The 22782-nt window shown below is 43.0% G+C and overlaps 1 protein-coding gene across 5 annotated transcripts in view; it reads right to left on the minus strand.

Annotated features, from left to right (window-relative positions):
• Positions 1-22782, minus strand: part of SYT1 (synaptotagmin 1) — a 954200-nt gene that overhangs the window by 259840 nt on the left and 671578 nt on the right. For all 5 annotated transcript variants that reach the window (XM_073620000.1, XM_073619998.1, XM_073619999.1 and 2 more), the window contains one exon: positions 10966-11149. In XM_073620000.1, the coding sequence (XP_073476101.1) occupies positions 10966-11134 (169 nt within the window). In that variant the 5' untranslated portion in view covers positions 11135-11149. The remainder of the gene's footprint in view (positions 1-10965; positions 11150-22782) is intronic.

Here is a 22782-nt window from a genome sequence, read left to right on the forward strand (position 1 = left end):
AAAAAATGTGCATAGAACTCACATTAAAAATCTGCTCCAGTGAACCAACTGTATACAGTGTATCATAAAACCATGATTCTGCAGTTACTTTGTGCCTATCCATGAAAGATGCAAAACCCTCTTGCCAAACAAATCTGCCCCTCCCCTGCAGCTACTAAAGCTGGCCAATCCGATTGCTTGACATTTTTACTGAATAGGGAAAATATGTATATTAGGGTAGGTTCTTTTGGCCAAGTTATACCAGGAGAGACTGGGTTCTCTGACGGTGTTGGATTGTTACATGAATATTCCAAGTACCCTGTCATCTGCCCTTTCTGTACCTCTGTTGGCTGTTCTGAAGTTTAATAAATGCATCTCTCTGGAAAAGGACCATTTAACTTGTTGCTGTGGAGATTTGTTTTTAAATAATTATCATCTCTCTCTCTCCCTGTATATATATATATATATATATATATATATATATATATATATTTATATGACAACATTCGTGATCATACATATATGACAACAATAGGCAATCATTTCTGATTCTCAGCTGCATTCCAGCCATTGAGAACTACTGTGATAAACTGTGATTGGCTACAGGCAGACAGGGTAAGAGTTTTGTAGGTAAATAATGGGAGTCATGGGACAGACATATTGAGATCTCATAGCTCAAGATATCAAATATAATAGAGGTTTGTTATAAAATAGTCACCTGACATTAAATTACTACTTCATACTGTCAATCATAGATCATATAACAGTGGTTTGGAATAGTGAAAGTATAGACAATATATTATATATTAGGCATGGATCTGGTGATGTATTTTGTATTAACCATAGCCACCAGAACTACTTTCGAAAACCCACCATTCCGTGTGTACTGAAAAGACTGGGGGCAGAAAAAAGTATCAAAAAAGTGTTCATTAACCTCAGCATTTTCAATTGATTCCCTATTCTTCTGTGAGAATAGGCAGCTAAGTTTGGCATTCTATGCTGCACAACGAGGGTGGAAATGTTTTCATGTTCTGATGGATTTCTGCCCTGTGGGATGTGCTCTGACTCTTCTCATTTCCTTGACCAAAGTCCAGTTGCAGTGCTGAAGAGATCAACATTTTCTAACCAGTCACAAAGCTTTCTCAACATTCAGGAAAATCACTGTAAGCACTGACAAGTTTTCACATACAGTTTCAGTGTTAAAAGTGCTGCCTCTGACTATCAAGTCATATATGGATCGCCATACACTAAACAGTATATTTTTTACAGTTAAATATCTGAAAAGTGTGGTGTGCATTTGTATTCAGCCCCCTTTACTCTGATACCTCTAATTAAAATCTAGTGGAACCAAATGCCTTCAGAAGTCACCTAATTAGTAAATAGAGCGCACCTGTGTGTAATTTAATCTCAGTATAAATACAGCTGTTCTGTTAAACTCTCAGAGGTTTGTTAGAGAACCTTAGTGAACAAAGATCATCAAGAAGGCCAAGGAACACACCAGGCAGGTCAGGGATAAAGTTATGGAGACGTTTAAAGCAGGGTTAGGCTATAAAAAAATATCCCAAGCTTTGAACATCTCATTGAGCACTGTTCAATCCATCAGCTGAAAATGGAAATAAAGTATGGCACAGCTGCTAACCTACCAAGAGATGGCTGTCCACCTAAACTGAGAGGCCAGGCAAAGAGAGCATTAATCAGAGAAGCAGCCAAAAGGCCCATGGTAACTCTGGAGCAGCTGCAGAGATCCACAGCTCAGGTAGGAGAATCTATCCACAGGACATCTACTAGTCGTGCACTCCACAAATCTGGCCTTTATGGAAGTGTGGCAAGAAGAAAACCATTGTTGAAAGAAAACCATAAGAAGTCCAGTTTGCAGTTTGTGAAAAGCCAAATGGGGGACACAGCAAACATGTGGAAGAAGGTGCTCTGGTCAGATAAGACCAAAATTGAACTTTGTGGCCTAAAAATTAAACACTAGAATAGTCCGAACAGAGTCTAGACCTAAATCCAATTGAGAATCTGTGGGAAGACTTAAAAAGTGCTGTTCACAGAGGCTCTCCATCCAATCTGACAAAGCTTGAGCTATTTGGCACAGAAGAATGGGCAAAAATTTCACTCTCTAGATGCGCAATGCTGGTAGAAACATACCCAAAAAGACTTGCAGCTGTAATTGCAGCGAAAGGTATTACAAAGTACTGCAAAGTATTGACTCAGGGGGGCTGAATACAAATATACGTTATACTTTTAAGATATTTATTTGTAAAAAGCTTTGAAAACCATTCATTATTTTCCTACCACTTCACAATTATGTCCCACTCTGTGTTGGTCTATCCCATAAAATCCCAATGCATTTAATTAACATGACAACATTTGGAAAATTTAAAGGGGTATGAATACTTTTTCAAGGCACTGTATGTGGCTTTCAGAACTAAAATAATTAACACTGCCTAATTCAAATAGGAGAACCAATAGAAATTTGCTCCATACATACTTTGCACATATTGGACCCTAAACTAGTGTGCAAAATCTGTGAAAAGCTGTTACAGTAGTTAAACATTTTACTACATCTAGGGTTTATGGGAAGGGCGTAAATACATTCATAGCTGCCAGTGCCTAGGCAGCTATTATGGAGTCCCTAGGCAGGGAGGAGTCCGGTTAATGCTAAAAACAAAAGCTCTCTAAAGACAACTTGGCCCTGGTTAACCACAGAAAAGAATCTTCACAACTTTGGTACTTGTACCTGCAAACTATGCCGTGTTGGTGGCCACCAATAGTAAAGAGTATGAAAGGGAACCATATACATGTATATTATAGGCTTCTCGCTTCTACTATTAAAAATGTGGTTAACAGGTACATACTATGTTGCGCATCTCAGACTACCAAAGTTAAAGCGGTGTAAATAGGGATGCATTATAGGCTACTTGCCTTCAGTGGGGATCTCAAAATTTTGGTATGGGGCCCTCTGATTTCTAGTTACACTTCTGGTTTTCTGGTGTTAATTTTATGTATGTGGGGAAGCTGGCTAAGGCTTTTTTTCATCATCATCATTCCATTATTCTGCACCATTTCTCAACGAAAATGAGCTTTGAATAGGATAAAGAATAAAGATGATGAAAGGATAAGGGAAAAAAGTTTTTCCTCACAGGGCATTACTGTTTTAATCGCTAGCCAACCAGCCACCACAGGTATACTGTGGCAGGTTGGCATGGCTGCGCAAAACGCCGTAGCTATACATTGCTCCTTTAAGACATCATGGCAGGTGCGCGCGTGCCGACCACATGTCCCCGGAGCCAATGCCCATGGGGAGCGATGTCCGCCGGGCACCCGCAATCGCTTGTGACAGAACGAGAACGGGGATGTGTGTGTGTAAACACACAAATCCTGGTTCTCTCAGGGGAGAGGAGACAGATAGTGTGTTCCTACTAAGTAGGAAAACCAATCGTCTCCTCCCCCAGTCAATCCCATCCCCCCTACAGTTAGAACACACCTAGGGAACACATTTAACCCCTTGATTGCCCCTAATGTTAACCCCTTCCCTGCCAGTGACATTTATACAGTAATCAGTGGCTATTTTTAGCTCTGATCGCTGTATAAATGTCAATGGTCCCAAAATAGTGTCAAAAGTGTCCGATCTGTCCGCCGCAATGTCACAGTCCTGATAAAAATCACAGATCGCTGCCATTACTATTAATAATAATAATAATAATAATAATAGAAATTACATAAATCTTTCCCCAATTTTGTTGACTCTATAACTTTTGCGCAAACCAATCAATATACGCTTATTGCAATTTTTTTTACCAAAAATATGTAGAAGAATATATATCGGCCTAAATTGATAAAGAAAATTTTTTTTTAAGATATTTTTTGGATATTTATTATTTCAAAATTGTCGCTCTTTTTTTGTTTATAGGGCAAAAAATAAAAACCACAGAGTTAATCAAATACCACCAAAAGAAAGCTCTATTTATGGGAAAAAAGGACATAAATTTTGTTAGGTTACGACGCACGACTGCGCAATTGTCAGTTAAAGCGACACAGTGCCGTATTGCAAAAAATGGCCTGGTCAGGAAGGGGGCAAATGCTTCCAGGGCTGGAGTGGTTAAATCAATTTTGTTGTTTTGTTAATTTAGTCAACCAAATTACTTAAAGAATTTTTTTTAAGTGGCGCACCACCAGACTTCAAAAATGAGGAAGACTTTTTTTTGTTTTTTGGGTGGCCTATCTATGGCGAGTTGAATGCAGAACTTCAGGCATTTCTTTTTTATCTTCGATATAAATGTAAGTTATGTCTCAAGAGTTTTGTGCCACAATATGTATGGTTGTACATCTTTATTATTTAAACTTTCATTGAGGCCAGATGGTATAGCTCTCCCTACACTTCTTGCCTGCTGAGACATGTAGGAGAGCCACAGCTCTCATAGTCACAGTAGTGGAGGTATGGTAGAGGAAAATATTATCCGGCCTCAATAAAAGTGTAAATATTAAAGACAGTACTGCCATACTTGAAGTGGCATATACCAATCTTGAGACCTAAAATATATTTACATTGCCGATTTAAAAAAAATGCCTGGAGTTCTGCTTTAAGTGTACAGTATGTTTCTACCATTAAAAAGTAACTCAGATAAACCAAAATGACCTACTTGCTCTGGGATACTGTGTAAAACATTGCCAGAAGAGGGACCTGGATTGTCAGTAAGACCAAGAGTGCTGTACATAATGTAAAGTGGAACCAAACCCATTGCTTTAACGGTTTCTCAAAACAAATTACATTCATGTCATGGTGTGAATGATAACAGCTTGTGCTCTCAACCAAACTAGCAAGTCATTAAATGGCTACTATCATAACTGATCACATGTGCAGCTAGGCAAAGGCAGTTAAAGCAGATGACAGTTTCCTTGGCTGTAAAGGATAGGGGGGTGGGCTAGTTCCACTTTAATAGGTAATATAACAAGTTACAGCCTTACAGTATCCATTCCAGTTATACCTATAGGTACAACACTGCTGGACTACATGCATACATTTTTTATTTCATTGATTTCCCATATTTTTTTAGTGTCTACAAAGAAAATACTGCTTTAAAAGACTACAGAGAGCTATGTATATCTGTCCTGAAGGATCATATAAGCTAATGTTTCCATCTTAGGGCCAATTTACCTACCATTTGTCAGGATCACTTAAGTGCTCCTGCTCCTCATTCCAGCATCGGGGTTTTGGCTATTGCATTCTCCCTGTCTGTGTCCACCTGCAAGGTGATTGATATGGTCAGTCACCTGTTATAAGCAAGCCAAAATGCTCTGTCCCTTGCTTGTTATGGAGACAGCGATACCTGCGTTGTTCCTGATCAAGCCCCCCATTTTTCTGCCCTGTTTTGCTAGTTTGGATTTCCCTGTGTATGACCTGGATCAGATATTGGACTTTTCCCCCGATCTCAGCCTGCCTTTTACCTGGACTGTCATAGGACCACGCTATCTGTCTGCTAAATGCAAGTAGTCTGTTTGCTTAGTTCGTATCTGCCCTGGTGTGGTGGGCAGGCACTAAAGCATTGTGTATAAATCCTGAGAGCAACCAAGTACCGGTAGGCCTGCTTGCCTTAAGGGAAAGGGGGCTGCTATAGGTGAAACACACAGTAGCCAGCTATAGTGTCTGACCACCTGTTTTGAGGTAAACGTAACACCATTATATTTTAGTAATAATGAAGGAAATCCACATAAATAGGAATAGAACATAAGTACATTCCATGCATATATTTTCCCTTCTGGTAACTGAACTTAAGGGCCAAACTCTTAAAGCTAATTATTTTAGACCCAACTCTGGGAAAATGTAAAATTATCCCTTGCCAAGGTGCTATATCGACACTGAAAGGGTTAATAACCTCTTGTGTCTCGGGAGAGGAGAACATTTTTAATTACCTGATCCTTTTCTACCCTTGTCAGAGGACGCTTTAGAGGTGGACTGTCCCTTTGCGTCTTTACGTCCCATACAGGACTATGGATCCTGCTATGGTCTTGATGACATTAGCATACTAGACAGCTGGAGTGTGGGTGAAAAGAAACTGCTGGGACCAGTCTAGGGAATGGTAGAGGATCAGGTAGGTAAATCTTCATTTTTTTTGTTCTTCTAAACCAAAATAAGCATTTACCCCCATTTAGCACCAAATAATCTGCACGCTGCACAAGCAAGAAAGTAATGCACTCAGTATCAGCATGGTGAACATGGTGAACTGTGCTTACATATTCCCTCACAAAGTAGGCATCTATTGCTCAACTCTGCACCTCCCATCCACAGCTCACCTCTGCAACCTTCGTCCAAAGTTCACCTTTTCTCTCAACCATCCACAGCTCCCCTTTTTTTCCCCCTGTCCACAGCTCACCTCTTTCCCCTGTCCACAGCTCACCTTTTTCCCCTGTCAACAGTCCCCCTCATTCCACAGTTGACAGCTCACCTCTTCTCCCCTTGTCCACCGCTCCCCTCTACCCCCTATCCACAGCTCACCTCTTTTTCCCATGTCCACAGCTCCCCTCTACCCCCCTATCCACATCTCACCTCTTCTCCCCTTGTCCACAGCTCCCCTCTTCCCCCCATCTACAGCTCACCTCCTTCCCCAGTCTACAGCTCACCTTCCCTGGTCCACAGCTCCCCTTGTTTCCCCCAGTCCACAGCTTCCCTCTTCTCCCCCTGTCCATGGCTCTCCTCTTCTCCAGTCCACAGTTCCCCTTCCCCAGTCCACAGCTCCCCTTGTCTCCCCCAGTCCACAGCTTCCCTCTTCTCCCCCAGTCCACGGCTCCCCTCTTCTCCAGTCCACAGTTCCCTCTTCTTCTTCAGTCCACAGTTCCCTCTTCTTCCCCAGTCCACAGCTACCTTCTTCTCAGCCAGTTCACAGTTCCCCTCTTCTCAGCCAGTTCACAGTTCCCCTCTTCTCAGCCAGTTCACAGTTCCCCTCTTCTCAGCCAGTTCACAGTTCCCCTCTTCTCAGCTTGTTCACAGCTCCAAACTTTTTTTCCCTGTCAACAGCTCCCCTCTTTGCCAAATCTGAGCTCATCTCTGCACCCCTGTACACAGTTCACCTTATCAACTCTCTGTTCACAACTCATCTCTGTACCCCCTGTCAGCAACTACACTTTTCCCCCATCCACAGCTAACAACCCAGCTGTGGATGGGGTGTAGCTTACTAAACCTGCCTGCTAAACAGGTCTCACTCACCTGTTTACAATAGCTTCACAGTGGGGCAGCCAGAACCAGCCTGCTAGGTGTGCATGGGTTTTTTCCCCAACGCAGTAGAGGCTCTAAATCAATTAACCTAAATAAACAAATGAATCACTTCCATAAACAGTGAAATTATTACAAAGATATGGAAAGTAAAAATCCACAATACAGTGCATCAAATAAAGTAAACCTTATCCTAAGTGAATATGTGAATATTCTATTAAGTGAATAAAGGATCTGAAAATGCAAAAAAACATGTGTAATAATAAGAGACTATTAAATCAAATAAATGTGAAAAAGTCCAAAAAATAATAATGAATAAATAATGCTTTCTTTGGTGTTAATCCGTGACGTGATATAGTGTAGATCTTCAGTAAATCAATCTTCCACCACACCTCTGTGACTGTGATTCCACTCTCCTTAGGGGAACAAACTCACCAGTTCCTCTTGCCTCACACTCTCGTGTTTGGCTATAAGGCTTTAACCCACACAGAAGGGGACAAAATAATGACCTCCAGTGGTCCACCGTTACACATCCAGAGTTATTCAACAAAGTGCTCTCTCCACATGTAAAAAAAGAGTGATCCAATAGTGTAGTACGTAATGAAATTTATTAAAATAACACTCTCCTCCACCATTAAACTCACATCTTTAAAAATTCACATCAAGCAAAGAGGCACAGCAAAACAGATAATCACAGCAACAACTCCAAATGTAAAAATCAGTGTATGGTAGTCACAGCGGAGCCAGGTAATACACTCTCCGACGGCAGTCTCACCCGTCCCCTGGAGTTCCCTGAAGCCGCTTCCCCACTTCCGAGTATTGCGCTCTCCATCATCTCCATTTTAGGCATTGAGTTTACACTGTGATAGGGTATCATACCCTTTTATTTTATTAGGTCAGCGCAGCACCCACTTTTTATTATTTTTACCGCCCATGGGCCTTGTTTGATCTCATTCGGTGTCCGCAGCTGTCCGTGTGTACACTTTTTTTCCTAGGTAGCGCAGGAATAACTCATATAATTTTTTACGTTTTTTATTATTTTAACTCCAAACGTAAAGATCAGCGTATGGTGGTCACGGCAGACCCAGGTAATACACTCTCCGACGACAGTCTCACCTGTCCCCTGGAGTTCCCTGAAGCTGCTTCCCCACTTCCTAGTACGGCGCTCTCCATCACAGCGTGCTACGTCATACGTCCTCGATTGCCGTACAGCCACGCCCCGACATGAATCCCATGATTAAGTCCCTGTGACGAAACATGTCGGGCGTGGCTGTACGGCAGTTCGAGGACGTATGATTTAGCACGCTGTGATGGAGAGCGCCATACTCGGAAGTGGGGAAGCGGCTTCAGGGAACTCCAGGGGACGGGTGAGACTGCCGTCGGAGAGTGTATTACCTGGCTCCGCTGTGACTACCATACACTGATTTTTACATTTGGAGTTGTTGCTGTGATTATCTGCTTTGCTGTGCCTCTTTGCTTGATGTGAATTTTTAAAGATGTGAGTTTAATGGTGGAGGAGCGTGTTATTTTAATAAATTTCATTACGTACTACACTATTGGATCACTCTTTTTTTACATGTGGAGAGAGCACTTTATTGAATAACTCTGGATGTGTAACGGTGGACCACTGGAGATCATTATTTAGTCCCCTTCTGTGTGGGTTAAAGCCTTATAGCCAAACACGAGAATGTGAGGCAAGAGGAGCTAGTGAGTTTGTTCGCCTAAGGGGAGTGGAATCACAGTCACAGAGGTGTGGTGGAAGATTGATTTACTGAAGATCTACACTATATCACGTCACAGATTAACACCAAAGAAAGCATTATTTATTCATTATTATTTTTTGGACTTTTTCACATTTATTTGATTTAATAGTCTCTTATTATTACACATTTTTTTTGCATTTTCAGATCCTTTATTCACTTAATAGATTATTCACATATTCACTTAGGATAAGGTTCACTTTATTTGATGCACTGTATTGTGGATTTTTATTTTCCATATCTTTGTAATAATTTCACTGTTTATGGAAGTGATTCACTTGTTTATTTAGGTTAATTGATTTAGCGCTGCTACTTGGTTTCACTGTCGGTTGGGGTTAGTTTATGGTGAACCAAAATTATTTCTTGGACACGCATTTACACACACAGAAGTGGCTGCTCAATTTGAAGTTTTGTTTCCAGTTGGCGCGGCGTTTGGAATATAGGAGTGGGCGGATTTCCTATATACCATAATTTTGACACACAGTACAGGCTCTACCTATCAGACCTGTACCACACAGCCAGATCACTTCATTGGGCTCTGTGTTGCAAAGGTATGACAGGCGGGGACTGGAGTCCACTCCCGATGCATCACAGGAATGAGAAAAAGATGCTGGCAGATGTGGTGTCAGGACCCGGGGCACCAACCAGCAAATGCCCTGCGCATGCCCTGGTTGCCTGGCAATAGCACACAGAAGATGGTAGAGGCAGTTATTAGTGCAAAAACTTCCTCTACCATCTTTAGAGTTTAGTGGCAAGTGGGACAGGAAAGGACTAGTCAGAGGTAGTGGAACAGAGTTCCATCACATTCTGGCTGAAAAAAATCCCTGATGTTAAGTATGTAAGTTAAGCATGTGATCTGCAGCCAGGTTTGTGGACCTTCACTGTAAAGCCATGCATTCAGGCAGTAAGGCAGGAGTCCAATAACATGAAGCTTCTACAGAAGACCTAGCTACAGTAAGGAGCACTGCAGGGAAGCACTTGTGCTTCAAGTGGTATGGTCTTGTATCTCCAGGTACCCACCTGTGGTACCAGTCCAGGGATAACTTCAGCTGTTCATCTGTGTGCTCAGACATGCTGTGAACCTCACTGTGAGAAACATTGTTGCTGAGCCCAAATAGGAAGTAGCTGTTACTATTTACTGAAACAGTATTCGTTCTCTAGTATCTGTGGCTACAGAGCCTGATGGAGACTGCACTGTACTGTCACTTAGTGTTCTTATTAAAATTGATCCAACAGTGTTCTTGCCATTTTGAACCTGTTTGCATTGTTATTCCTAATTTGCCCCGTTTAGAAAAGTTCAAGTTAAAACTACTCTTTGTCTGATCAATCAGTTAATTACCCTGTCTGTTACAGTTAGGAGTTAACTTCTGATTTCAGTATCACTTTAAGGCAGCTCATACAGTATGCATTTTTTTTTTGTTCAACCAGCCAGTTGAACAAAAGAGAATGCTTAGATTCCCCCATCTAAACATTTTATGTGGATGGAGGAATCTATCCCACTGTGGTATTGTATTCTGACAGCGGTGTTGTTAGCTATAGCCATTGGCACTGATTATTTATGAGAAACCCGACAGGTTGGTTGTACACAAATCCATAAACGGACTTGTGTACAACCAGTTTGCCATACAGTACATGGATCGAAATTTGGCCGGTCCTTGCTGAACTGACTGAAATGCAATCCATGTATGGCCGGCTTAAGTATTCAAAGTTGAAACCTGAAAGGAAACAGTAGGATTGGAAAGATAAGATGTGCAGGGCACAGGCCTTACTTCCAAATGCAGATCAATAAAAACAATTAGCTACTTAGCCTGATATGACATTATTTTAATTGGCAAATTACAAAATAAACATTAAACATGTCAGATTGTAAGGTATTGCAAGCAACGGTAATTTCCAACTATACTGAAAATGCATTTTAAATATGTTTTTGTAATAAAAATAAAATACTTTATGATGCTATAATGCTATCATTGGGTATAAAAAGAAGTTGCACTTTTTTATTTTTTTTTTACTCACATGGAATTTTATTCAGCTCGTTCATGAACTTCTCTTTGAGCTTTGAAAAGTGATTATCTTTCCCATCGCTTGGAGCTACAGCCTCTGTGGTGTTCTCCCGTAAAGCAGGTGCGACAATTGTTGTTTGGGGTGCTGTCATCGCCTCATGACGGCTCTCGCTTGACTTCATTTTGGCCCTAAGGAACTGTTGCAGATGAAAGATAACAGGAGAAATATTATTTCTAAAGATCCAAGATGAATTCTATCTCACAGCTAGTGAAAGTCATCAAAAGCTGCATCTGCTGTGCACCTGCTCACTAAATAAATATGACTTCATTTGTACATTCATTGATTTTGTTTCATATAATATTTAACAAAAGAACATTTTTTATTTTTAATATTTCACATACGCTTCTCTGTGTATACATATAAAGTGTGGTACAAGCTTATTTGAGACCTAAACTTTTGTTTTTCATTTCATTTTAATGTTCCCGAAATATTATAGTGCATTACACAACTTCATTGATAGTTTTGAATACACTGTACTTTTTAAGACTATACTCTATGTAACGCATAAAACTGCACTCTCATCCCAATGCATCACATTAAAGTGTAGTAGAAGTTAAAAAAAAACAAACAAAAAAAACAAATTAAAATACTGATAATAAAGTTCTTAAAGTGAGAGTGCATGGATGGAAGGATAAATGGAAAGACAGATGAAAATGATTATGCAAATTGTTTATGATAATTATCAACAGCATAACTAGATAACTAGAGGCGTAACTAGTGACATGCAGGGAGATACTGAAATCCCACCATTAGATTAAAGTATGGAGAGCATACCAGTTCATACTAGCCTTACCTTTCTCTTTCTCTTAAATTAAAAAAATTAAAGTCAGCAGCTGCAAATAATGCAGCTGCTGACTTTTAAAAAAGGACACTTACCTGTCCAGGGCACCCGCGATGTCTTCACCTGAAGCCGACCCGTCCCTCGGCTTGACAGGTATTTGCTCCCCCCTGAAAGGTGCCAAATGTGACACCAGAGCGGGGGAGGAACCAGATCATCAGAAGTGCCATTTCTGGGTGAAACGCCGCTTTAATGTATACACATGCTCATATCATACTTTTATTACTAAGACAGTATGCACACTGTTGGGAAGAGTGCAAAGTACCAGCCCATTAACCACCTTAGCTGCGGAAGGTTTTACCCCCTTCAGGGCATTTTTGCAATATGGCACTGCCTCACTTTAACTGAAAATTGCATGGTCATGCGACGCTGTACCCAAATAAAATTGATGTCCTTTTTTCCCACAGATAGAGCTTTCTTTTGCTATTTGATCACCTCTGCATTTTTTTTTTTTTGCACAATAAACAAAAAAAGACCAACAATTTTGAAAAAAAAAAAAAACAATATTTTTTACTTTCTGCTATAAAACACATCCAAAATAAAAAATTAAAAAATCAAATTTCTTTATCAGTTTAGGCCAATTTGTATTCTGCTACATATTTTTGGTAATAAAAATCTCAAAAAGCGTATATATTGATTGGTTTGCACAAAAGTTATAGCATCTAAATCTATGGGATAGATTCATGGACTTTTTGCTTTTTATTGTTTTTACTAGTAATGGCGGCGATCAGCGATTTTTAGCAGGACTGCGACATTGCGACGTACGAATCTGACACTAAGTGATACTTTTTGGGGACCAGTGACACCAATACAGTGATCAGTGCTAAAAAAATGCACTGTCAATGTATAAATGACACTGGCAGGGAAGGAGTTTTTAAAGAGCAATCAAAAAGTTATGTTTGCTCCTAGGAAGTGATTTCTAACTGTGTGGGGGATGGACTGACTCGAGGAAGAAAGACATCTGTGTTCCTGATTAGCAGGAACACAAGATCTCTCTCTTTCTGTCTGACAGAACGACAGTCCGCTTTGTTTACATCACAGCGGAAGCGCAGCTTCGGTGGCATGCGCCCTAGAGCCAATGGAAGAAATCACGTACAGGTAGATGTTGTTGCGCTTAAGGGCACAGTATATGTACGTGGGGCAGTCCTAAAGTGGTAACATTTGAAAGAAATTACAATACATGTTGGTTAATTGTATTTATTTTTGGAAAATACTAATACTAAGTATATGAACTGTTTTTTTTTTTTCATTCATCAAACTGGATCCACCCAGATGCCTGATTGGCAACTGACCCGAGTCGGGAGTCAGGAGTCAGCCACTCCTACAGAGAGCTTGAGCCAGTCCACTCCAAAAAGCACAAGATTAGCAGAGCAGAGAGTGGTGACTGACAGTCACTGCTCCCTGCTCAGAGTGGACTGAGAGCTGAGAGATCACCAGTCATTTTTTTTTTTTATTTCCCTTGGAATTCACTTTTCATTCAGGAAAAGGCTTCATTCAATAAAACATGTTTAAAAAGAAAACAAAAAAAGGGTTATAACATTTCAAAGACTTCCAAAGCTTTGTAAGTACCTGCCTTAATGGCACAGGACAGATTTCAGTAGCACATTTTGCTATGTGGCAGATCTTTCAGTTAGCATTTAGCAAATACAGCAACCTAAATGGCGCAGTTACTAAGAAAATTTGTGATCCAGTAATGACTCTCAATTATGAGCTAAATAAGTATTTTAGTGTACTCAGCTGATGGAACTGCATCTCCAGGCCCCTGCCTTAAAATCGTCCCATCCAGCCAGCAGTATAAGCCCGATTTTCTCCTGTCCATAAACTTCTTTGGGACAGGAGAAGCTGTGTGTAAATGTAGGGGTGTCTGGCTGCATCTGTGTTTGCTCACTGTGGTTATTACAATGTCACAGTGCACAGTTCCCCCTGTACAAATGGGAGAGGCTGAGTCGGCTCTGCATTTCCCCTCCCCTCTGTGAAGTCTGTGCAGTGAAGGAGCTGTGTGGGTGGGAAATTATGAACAGAACACCGGCAGATAGAAGGTGAACAGGATATCTCTGAGTGATAAGCCTCCAGGGACCATCCAAATGTGAGCACAGTGACTGGACTCTTATCTTCCTTCCCCTCGTTTTTAACTTTTTTCTCCAGCAGTAGCTGTTATAACTGCAGCCAAAGTGTTTAGAATTGTGTCATTAGACTGTGGTAGTGCTTGGTCCCTTGTGCTTTTAGGTGGGTTCACACTGGTTTGCTATGTTTTGGCCCATTGCTGGTGTATCCACAGTGTTCCTGCGTTTTACTTGCAGTCCTATTGATTTCTATTAGGTTGTGTGTTTTTTCTGCATTTTCTGAAAGTTCACCAAAATTCCTACATGCTACATCTTATCTTTGGCGCACAGCAAAAACCTGCAACCTAATATATATCAATAGGACTGCAAGCTAAAACTGCAGATACACAAGCAGTGCGGCCGACTGCAGCACACGAGTGTGAGCCCAAAGGCTTGCACATACAACCCCCCTGTAGAACTTGGTCTGATCAATACTCCTGGCATACACACACACACGGCCATACTATCCCAGCTCAGGAGGGGTGGGGGCTCCAGGGATTTGATTGACTATGCAGGCCCTGTCCCTTCTATCCGTCCGGGCAGAGTCCTGGAGGCAGTGGCAGGCTGCTGGTGGCAAGTGGCACCCTGTATCTGGTTGCATGCTGCTGGTGGCAAGTGGCACACTGTGTCTGGTGGCAAGTGGCACACCGTATCTGGTGGCAGGCTGCTGATGACAAGTGGCACACTGTATTTGGTGGCAGGCTGCTGGTGGCAAGTAGCACACTGTATCTGGTGACAGGCTGCTGGTGGCAAGTGGCACACTGTATCTGGTGGCAAGTGGCACACTGTATCTGGTGGCATGCTGCTGGTGGCAAGTGGCACACTGTATTTGGTGGCATGCTGCTGGTGGCAAGTGGCACACTATCTGGTGGCGGGCTGTGGGTGGCAAGTAGCACACCGTATCTGGTGGCAGGCTGCTGTTGGCAAGTGGCACACTGTATCTGGTGGCAAGTGGCACACCGTATCTGGTGGCATGCTGCTTGTGGCAAGTGGCACATTGTATCTGGTGGCAGGCTGCTGTTGGCAAGTGGCACACTGTATCTGGTGGCAGGCTGCTGGTGGCAAGTAGCACACTGTGACTGGTGGCAGGCTGTGGGTGGCAAGTGACACACTGTATTTGGTGGCAAGTGGCATACTGTATCTGGTGGCATGGTGCTTGTGGCAAGTGGCACACTGTATCTGGTGGCAAGTGGCACGCCATCTCTGGTGGCATGCTGCTTGTCACAAGTGGCTCACTGTATCTGGTGGCAGGCTGCTGTTGGCAAGTGGCACACTGAATCTGGTGGCAAGTGGCACACCATATCTGGTGGCAAATGGCACACCATATCTGGTGGCAGGCTGCTGGTGGCAAGTGGCACACTATATCTGGTGGCAGGCTGCTGGTGGCAAGTGGCACACTGTATCTGGTGGCAGGCTGTGGGTGGCAAGTAGCACACTGTATCTGGTGGCAGGCCATGGGTGGCAAGTAGCACACCGTATCTGATGGAAAGTGGCACACTGTATCTGGTGGCATGCTGCTGGTGGCAAGTGGCACACTGTATCTGGTGGCAAGCTGCTGGTGGCAAGTGGCACACTGTATCTGGTGGCAGGCTGATGGTGGCAAGTGGCACACTGTATCTGGTGGCAGGCTTCTGGTGGCACATGGCACACTGTATCTGGTGGCAGGCTGCTGGTGGCAAGTGGCACACTGTATCTGGTAGTAGGCTGATGGTGGCACACTGTATCTGGTGGCAAGTGGCACACCGTATCTCATGGCATGCTGCTGGTGGCAAGTGGCACACTGAATCTGGTGGCATGCTGCTGGTGGCAAGTGGCACACTGTATCTGGTGGTAGGCTGCTGGTGGCAAGTGGCACACTGCATCTGATGGCAGGCTATGGGTGGCATCTGGCATGCTGCATCTGGTGGCTGGCGATGGTGGCAAGTGACATGCTGCATCTGGTGGCAAGTGACAAGTTTAGGTTCCCACTAATTTTGCATCATGGTGAGTTGAACTATTTCACTATATATTACAATGTAGTAATAGAATTAATGGAATTTGATCATCCTGACGCCATATCAAGCATAGTGTCAGGATGATTTTAACCACTTAAGGACTGCCTCACGCCGATGTACGTCGGCAAGGCGGCACGGGCAGGCAAAATCACGTACATATACGTGATTTGCCTCCCGCGGGTGGGGGGTCCGATCGGACCCCCCCGGTGCCCGAGGCGGTCCTGTTATGTCGATCGGAGGTGAGGGGGAGGCCATCCATTCGTGACCCCCCCTCGCGATCGCCCCCGGCCAATCAGATCATTTCCTTTGCTGCTGTATGCTAAACAGCAGCAAAGGAAATTATGTCATCTCTCCTCGGCTCGGTATTTTCCGTTCCGGCGCCGAGGGGAGAAGACAGGTATGTGAGTGAAAACACACACACACACACAGTAGAACATGCCAGGCACACAAAACACCCCGATCCCCCCCCAATCACCCCCCCCCCGTCACAAACTGACACCAGCAGTTTTTTTTTTTTTCTGATTACTGCATGGTGTCAGTTTGTGACAGTTACAGTGTTAGGACAGGTACTGTTAGCCCCCTTTAGGTCTAGGGTACCCCCCTAACCCCCCCTAATAAAGTTTTAACCCCTTGATCACCCCCCGTCACCAGTGTCACTAAGCGATCATTTTTCTGATCGCTGTATTAGTGTCGCTGGTGACGCTAGTTAGGGAGGTAAATATTTAGGTTCGCCGTCAGCGTTTTATAGCGTCAGGGACCCCCATATACTACCCAATAAATGTTTTAACCCCTTGATTGCCCCCTAGTTAACCCTTTCACCACTGATCACCGTATAACCGTTACGGGTGACGCTGATTAGTTCGTTTATTTTTTATAGTGTCAGGGCACCCGCCGTTTATTACCGAATAAAGGTTTAGCCCCCTGATCGCTCAGCGGTGATATGCGTTGCCCCAGGCAGTGTCAGATTAGCGCCAGTAGCGCTAACACCCACGCACGCAGCATACGCCTCCCTTAGTGGTATAGTATCTGTACGGATCAATATCTGATCCAATCAGATCTATACTAGCGTCCCCAGCAGTTTAGGGTTCCCAAAAACGCAGTGTTAGCGGGATCAGCCCAGATACCTGCTAGTACCTGTGTTTTGCCCCTCCGCCCAGCCCACCCAAGTGCAGTATCGATCGATCACTGTCACTTACAAGGCACTAAACGCATAACTGCAGCGTTCGCAGAGTCAGGCCTGATCCCTGTGATCGCTAACAGTTTTTTTGGTAGCATTTTGGTGAACTGGCAAGCACCAGCCCCAGGCAGCGTCAGGTTAGCGCCAGTAACGCTAACACCCACACACGCACCGTACAACTCCCTTAGTGGTATAGTATCTGAACGGATCAATATCTGATCTGATCAGATCTATACTAGCGTCCCCAGCAGTTTAGGGTTCCCAAAAACGCAGTGTTAGCGGGATCAGCCCAGATACCTGCTAGCACCTGCGTTTTGCCCCTCCGCCCGGCCCAGCCTAGCCCACCCAAGTGCAGTATCGATCGATCACTGTCACTTACAAAACACTAAACGCATAACTGCAGCGTTCGCAGAGTCAGGCCTGATCCCTGCGATCGCTAACAGTTTTTTTGGAAGCATTTTGGTGAACTGGCAAGCACCAGCCCCAGGCAGAGTCAGGTTAGCGCCAGTACCACTAACACCCACGCACGCAGCATACGCCTCCCTTAGTGGTATAGTATCTGAATGGATCAATATCTGGTCCGATCAGATCTATACTAGCGTCCCCGGCAGTTTAGGGTTCCCAAAAATGCAGTGTTAGTGGGATCAGCCCAGATACCTGCTAGCACCTGCGTTTTGCCCCTCCGCCCAGCCCAGCCCACCCAAGTGCAGTATCGATCGATCACTGACACTTACAAAACACTAAGCGCATAACTGCAGCGTTCGCAGAGTCAGGCCTGATCCCTGCGATCGCTAACAGTTTTTTTTGTAGCGTTTTGGTGAACTGGCAAGCACCAGTGGCCTAGTACACCCCAGTCGTAGTCAAACCAGCACTGCAGTAACACTTGGTGACGTGGCGAGTCCCATAAGTGCAGTTCAAGCTGGTGAGGTGGCGAACACAAGTAGTGTCCCGCTGCCACCAAAAAGACAAACACAGGCCTGTCGTGCCCATAGTGCCCTTTCTGCTGCATTCGCCAATCCTAATTGGGAACCCACCACTTCTGCAGCACCCGTACTTCCCCCATTCACATCCCCAACCAAGTGCAGTCGGCTGCATGAGAGGCATTTTCTTTATGTCCTCCCGAGTACCCCTACCCAACGAACCCCCCAAAAAAGATGTTGTGTCTGCAGCAAGCGCGGATATAGGCGTGACACCCGCTATTATTGTCCCTCCTGTCCTGACAATCCTGGTTTTTGCATTGGTGAATGTTTTGAACGCTACCATTCACTAGTTGAGTATTAGCGTAGGGTACAGCATTGCACAGACTAGGCACACTTTCACAGGGTCTCCCAAGATGTCATCGCATTTTGAGAGACCCGAACCTGGAACCGGTTGCAGTTATAAAAGTTAGTTACAAAAAAAGTGTAAAAAAAAAATATATAAAATAAAAAAAATAGTTGTCGTTTTATTGTTCTCTCTCTCTCTATTCTCTCTCTCTATTGTTCTGCTCTTTTTTACTGTATTCTATTCTGCAATGTTTTATTGTTATTATGTTTTATCATGTTTGTTTTTCAGGTATGCAATTTTTTATACTTTACTGTTTACTGTGCTTTATTGTTAACCATTTTTTTGTCTTCAGGTAAGCCATTCACGACTTTGAGTGGTTATACCAGAATGATGCCTGCAGGTTTAGGTATCATCTTGGTATCATTCTTTTCAGCCAGCGGTCGGCTTTAATGTAAAAGCAATCCTAGCGGCTAATTAGCCTCTAGACTGCTTTTACAAGCCGTGGGAGGGAATGCCCCCCCCACCGTCTTCCGTGTTTTTCTCTGGCTCTCCTGTCTCAACAGGGAGCCTGAGAATGCAGCCGGTGATTCAGCCAGCTGACCATAGAGCTGATCAGAGACCAGAGTGGCTCCAAACATCTCTATGGCCTAAGAAACCGGAAGCTATGAGCATTTTATGACTTAGATTTCGCCGGATGTAAATAGCGCCATTGGGAAATTGGGGAAGCATTTTATCACACCGATCTTGGTGTGGTCAGATGCTTTGAGGGCAGAGGAGAGATCTAGGGTCTAATAGACCCCAATTTTTTCAAAAAAGAGTAACTGTCACTACCTATTGCTATCATAAGGGATATTTACATTCCCCGAGATAACAATAAAAATGATTAAAAAAAAAATGAAAGGAACAGTTTAAAAATAAGGTAAAAAAGCAAAAAAAAATATAGAAAAAAAAAAAAGCACCCCTGTCGCCCCCTGCTCTCGCTCTAAGGCGAACGCAAGCGGCGGTCTGTCGTCAAACGTAAACAGCAATTGCACCATGCATGTGAGGCATCACCGCGAAGGTCAGATCGAGGGCAGTAATTTTTGCAGTAGACCTCCTCTGTAAATCTAAAGTGGTAACCTGTAAAGGCTTTTAAAGGCTTTTAAAAATGTATTTATTTTGTTGCCACTGCACGTTTGTGCGCAATTGTAAAGCATGTCATGTTTGGTATCCATGTACTCGGCCTAAGATCATCTTTTTTATTACATCAAACATTTGGGCAATATAGTGTGTTTTAGTGCATTAAAATTTTAAAAAGTGTGTTTTTTCCCCAAAAAATGCGTTTGAAAAATCGCTGCGCAAATACTGTGTGAAAAAAAAAATGAAACACCCACCATTTTAATCTGTAGGGCATTTGCTTTAAAAAAATATATAATTTTTGGGGGTTCAAAGTAATTTTCTTGCAAAAAAAAATAACTTTTTCATGTAAACAATAAGTGTCAGAAAGGGCTTTGTCTTCAAGTGGTTAGAAGAGTGGGTGATGTGTGACATAAGCTTCTAAATGTTGTGCATAAAATGCCAAAGTTCAAAACCCCCCCAAATGACCCCATTTTGGAAAGTAGACACAAAAGTAGATAGAAAGTAGATAAAATGCCAAAGTTCAAAACCCCCCCAAATGACCACATTTTGGAAAGTAGACACCCCAAGCTATTTGCTGAGAGGCATGTCGAGTCCATGGAATATTTTATATTGCGACACAAGTTGCGGGAAAGAGACAATTTTTTTTTTTTTTCGCACAAAATTGTCACTAAATGATATATTGCTCAAACATGCCATGGGAATATGTGAAATCACACCCCAAAATACATTCTGCTGCCTCTCCTGAGTATGGGGATACCACATGTGTGAGACTTTTTGGGAGCCTAGCCGCGCACGGGACCCCGAAAACCAAGCACCGCCTTCAGGCTTTCTAAGGGCGTGAATTTTTGATTTCACTCTTCACTGCCTTAGGCAGCATAATGGTCCGGGGCTCAAGTAGTTAAATGCTAACACCAGCCATTTGCCAGAAAAATCACCCTCACCACCTATTTCCCCATCAACCCCGAGACTACATCCCCCCTCATCTTTTTTTGGGAAGGGGGGATGTCCCTGAATGGCAGTTTGGAAATGTGGTCACCCTATGCTGTTGTTAGTGAGAGACCGCATAGCAGGTGGTATTGGTGGTGTTGCTGCTGCTCAGAGGCTGCATGGCTGGTATTACTGGTGAGAGTATATTTAATTTGTTTTAGCAAAAAATATTTGCTTTTTCATTTTGTTTCCATAAAAAGGCCCACCAAAATCTTCAGCACCAGGCCCATGATGCTCCTAATCTGACCCTGAGTGTACTAATAATAATGAACAATGAGTGCTGAGTAGATTTTGCTTTAATAAGTATAAGTAGTCATGCAGTTAAAAAAAATTGAAGAATATTCTACTGGAGGGGTGGGGGTGGCCATAGAAGTCATGTAGACTATTATGGCTATAGTTATAGTTCTATTATGATTATTGTTATTTTTCCTACAGTTGTAAGATCCCAAAATTGTGCTTGTGGACATGTGTAGGTGAAGATTGGAATTGTAATTTCACAGCAACTCGGGTATGCAATTTTTGATTTAAGTATTAAAGTACTTTGTAATGATTGCTAGAGGGATACTGTGCTATTGAAAGGTCTTGGGTGAGGTCAGAATGTGCTCTATTATATAGATTTGCCTGGAGAAAGCATATAGAAAGAGAGTGAAGAGAACATAAGGCTAAGTGAAATTATGTCAAATGCTGGTTGTTCATGAACAGAACAATGTTAGGATAAAACATTAAGGTTAACATGTGTATATTTGCTTTACACAAACAGTTTTAAAAGACAAATAAGCAATTATATTGTAAAACTAGTTTTATTACTCGATTATAAGAGGACTCAACTATCATTGTGCTAGTTTTCCATGACTTCAACCATTACTTTGCTGTTATTCTATAATGCCTTGAAAATGTATTCACACCCCTTGAAATTCTCCACATTTTGTTGTGTTACAACCAAAAACGTAAATGTATTTTATTGGAATGCTATTTGATAAAACAACACACAATTGTGAAGTGGAAAAAACATTTTGAAAAATGTGGCGTGCATTTGTATTCAGCTCCCTGAGTCAATAGTTGGTAGACCCATCTTTCGCTGCAATTACAGCTGCAAGTCTTTTGGGGATTTCTCTACCAGCTTTGCACATCTACAGAGTGACATTTTTTGCCCATTCTTCTTTGCAAAATAGCTCAAGCTCTATCAGATTGAATGGAGAGTGTCTGTGAACAGCAATTTTCAAGTTTTGCTACAGATTCTCAATTAGATTTAGGTCTGGACTTTGACTGGGCCATTCTAACACATGAATATGCTTTGATCTAAACCATTCAATTGTAGCTCTGGCTGTATGTTTAGGGTCATTGTCCTGCTGGAAGGTGAACCTCAAGCCTTTTGCAGACTCTAATGCCGCGTACACACGGGCGGACTTTTTGACCGGACTGGTCCGATGGACTTTCCGACGGACTTTTGACGGACTTCCGATGGACTTTTGGACGACCGGACTTGCCTACACATGATCACACCAAAGTGTGGATTCGTACGTGACGACGTACGACCAGACTAAAATAAGGAAGTTGATAGCCAGTAGCCAATAGCTGACCTAGCATGGGTTTTCGTCTGTCGGACTAGCATACACACAAGCAGATTTTTCAACCGGACTCGAGTCTGTCGGAAAGATTTGAAGCATGTTTCAAATCTAAAGTCCGTCAGATTTTCGACTGGAAAAGTCAGCTGAAGGTCCGATGAAACCAACACACGATCGGATTGTCCGTCGGACCAGTCCGATAGAAAAGTCCGCTCGTGTGTACGCTGCATAACAGGTTTCCTTCTAAGATTGCCTTGTATTTGGCTTCATCCATCTTCCCATCAACTCTGACCAGCTTCCCTGTCCCTGCTGAAGAAAAGCATCCCCACAACATAATGCTGCCACCACCATGTTTAATGGTGGGGATGGTGTGTTCAGGGTGCTGTGCAGTATTAGTTTTCCGCCACACATAGCGTTTTGCTTTTAAGCCAAAAAGTTGAATTTTGGTCTCTTCTGACCAGAGCACCTTCTTCCACATGTTTGCTGTGTCCCCCACATGGCTTCTCGCAAACTGCAAACGGGACTTCTTATGGCTTTCTTTCAACAATGGCTTTTTTCTTGCCACTGTTCCATAAAGGTCAGATTTGTGGAGTGCACGACTAATAGTTGTCCTGTGCACAGATTCTCCCACCTGAGCTGTGGATCTCTGCAGTTCCTCCAGAGTTGCCATGGGTCTCTTGACTGCTTCTCTGATCAATGCTCTCCTTGCCCGGCCTGTTAG

Source organism: Aquarana catesbeiana, linkage group LG03 (assembly GCF_042186555.1).
Source record: "Aquarana catesbeiana isolate 2022-GZ linkage group LG03, ASM4218655v1, whole genome shotgun sequence".
Lineage (NCBI taxonomy): Eukaryota > Metazoa > Chordata > Amphibia > Anura > Ranidae > Aquarana > Aquarana catesbeiana.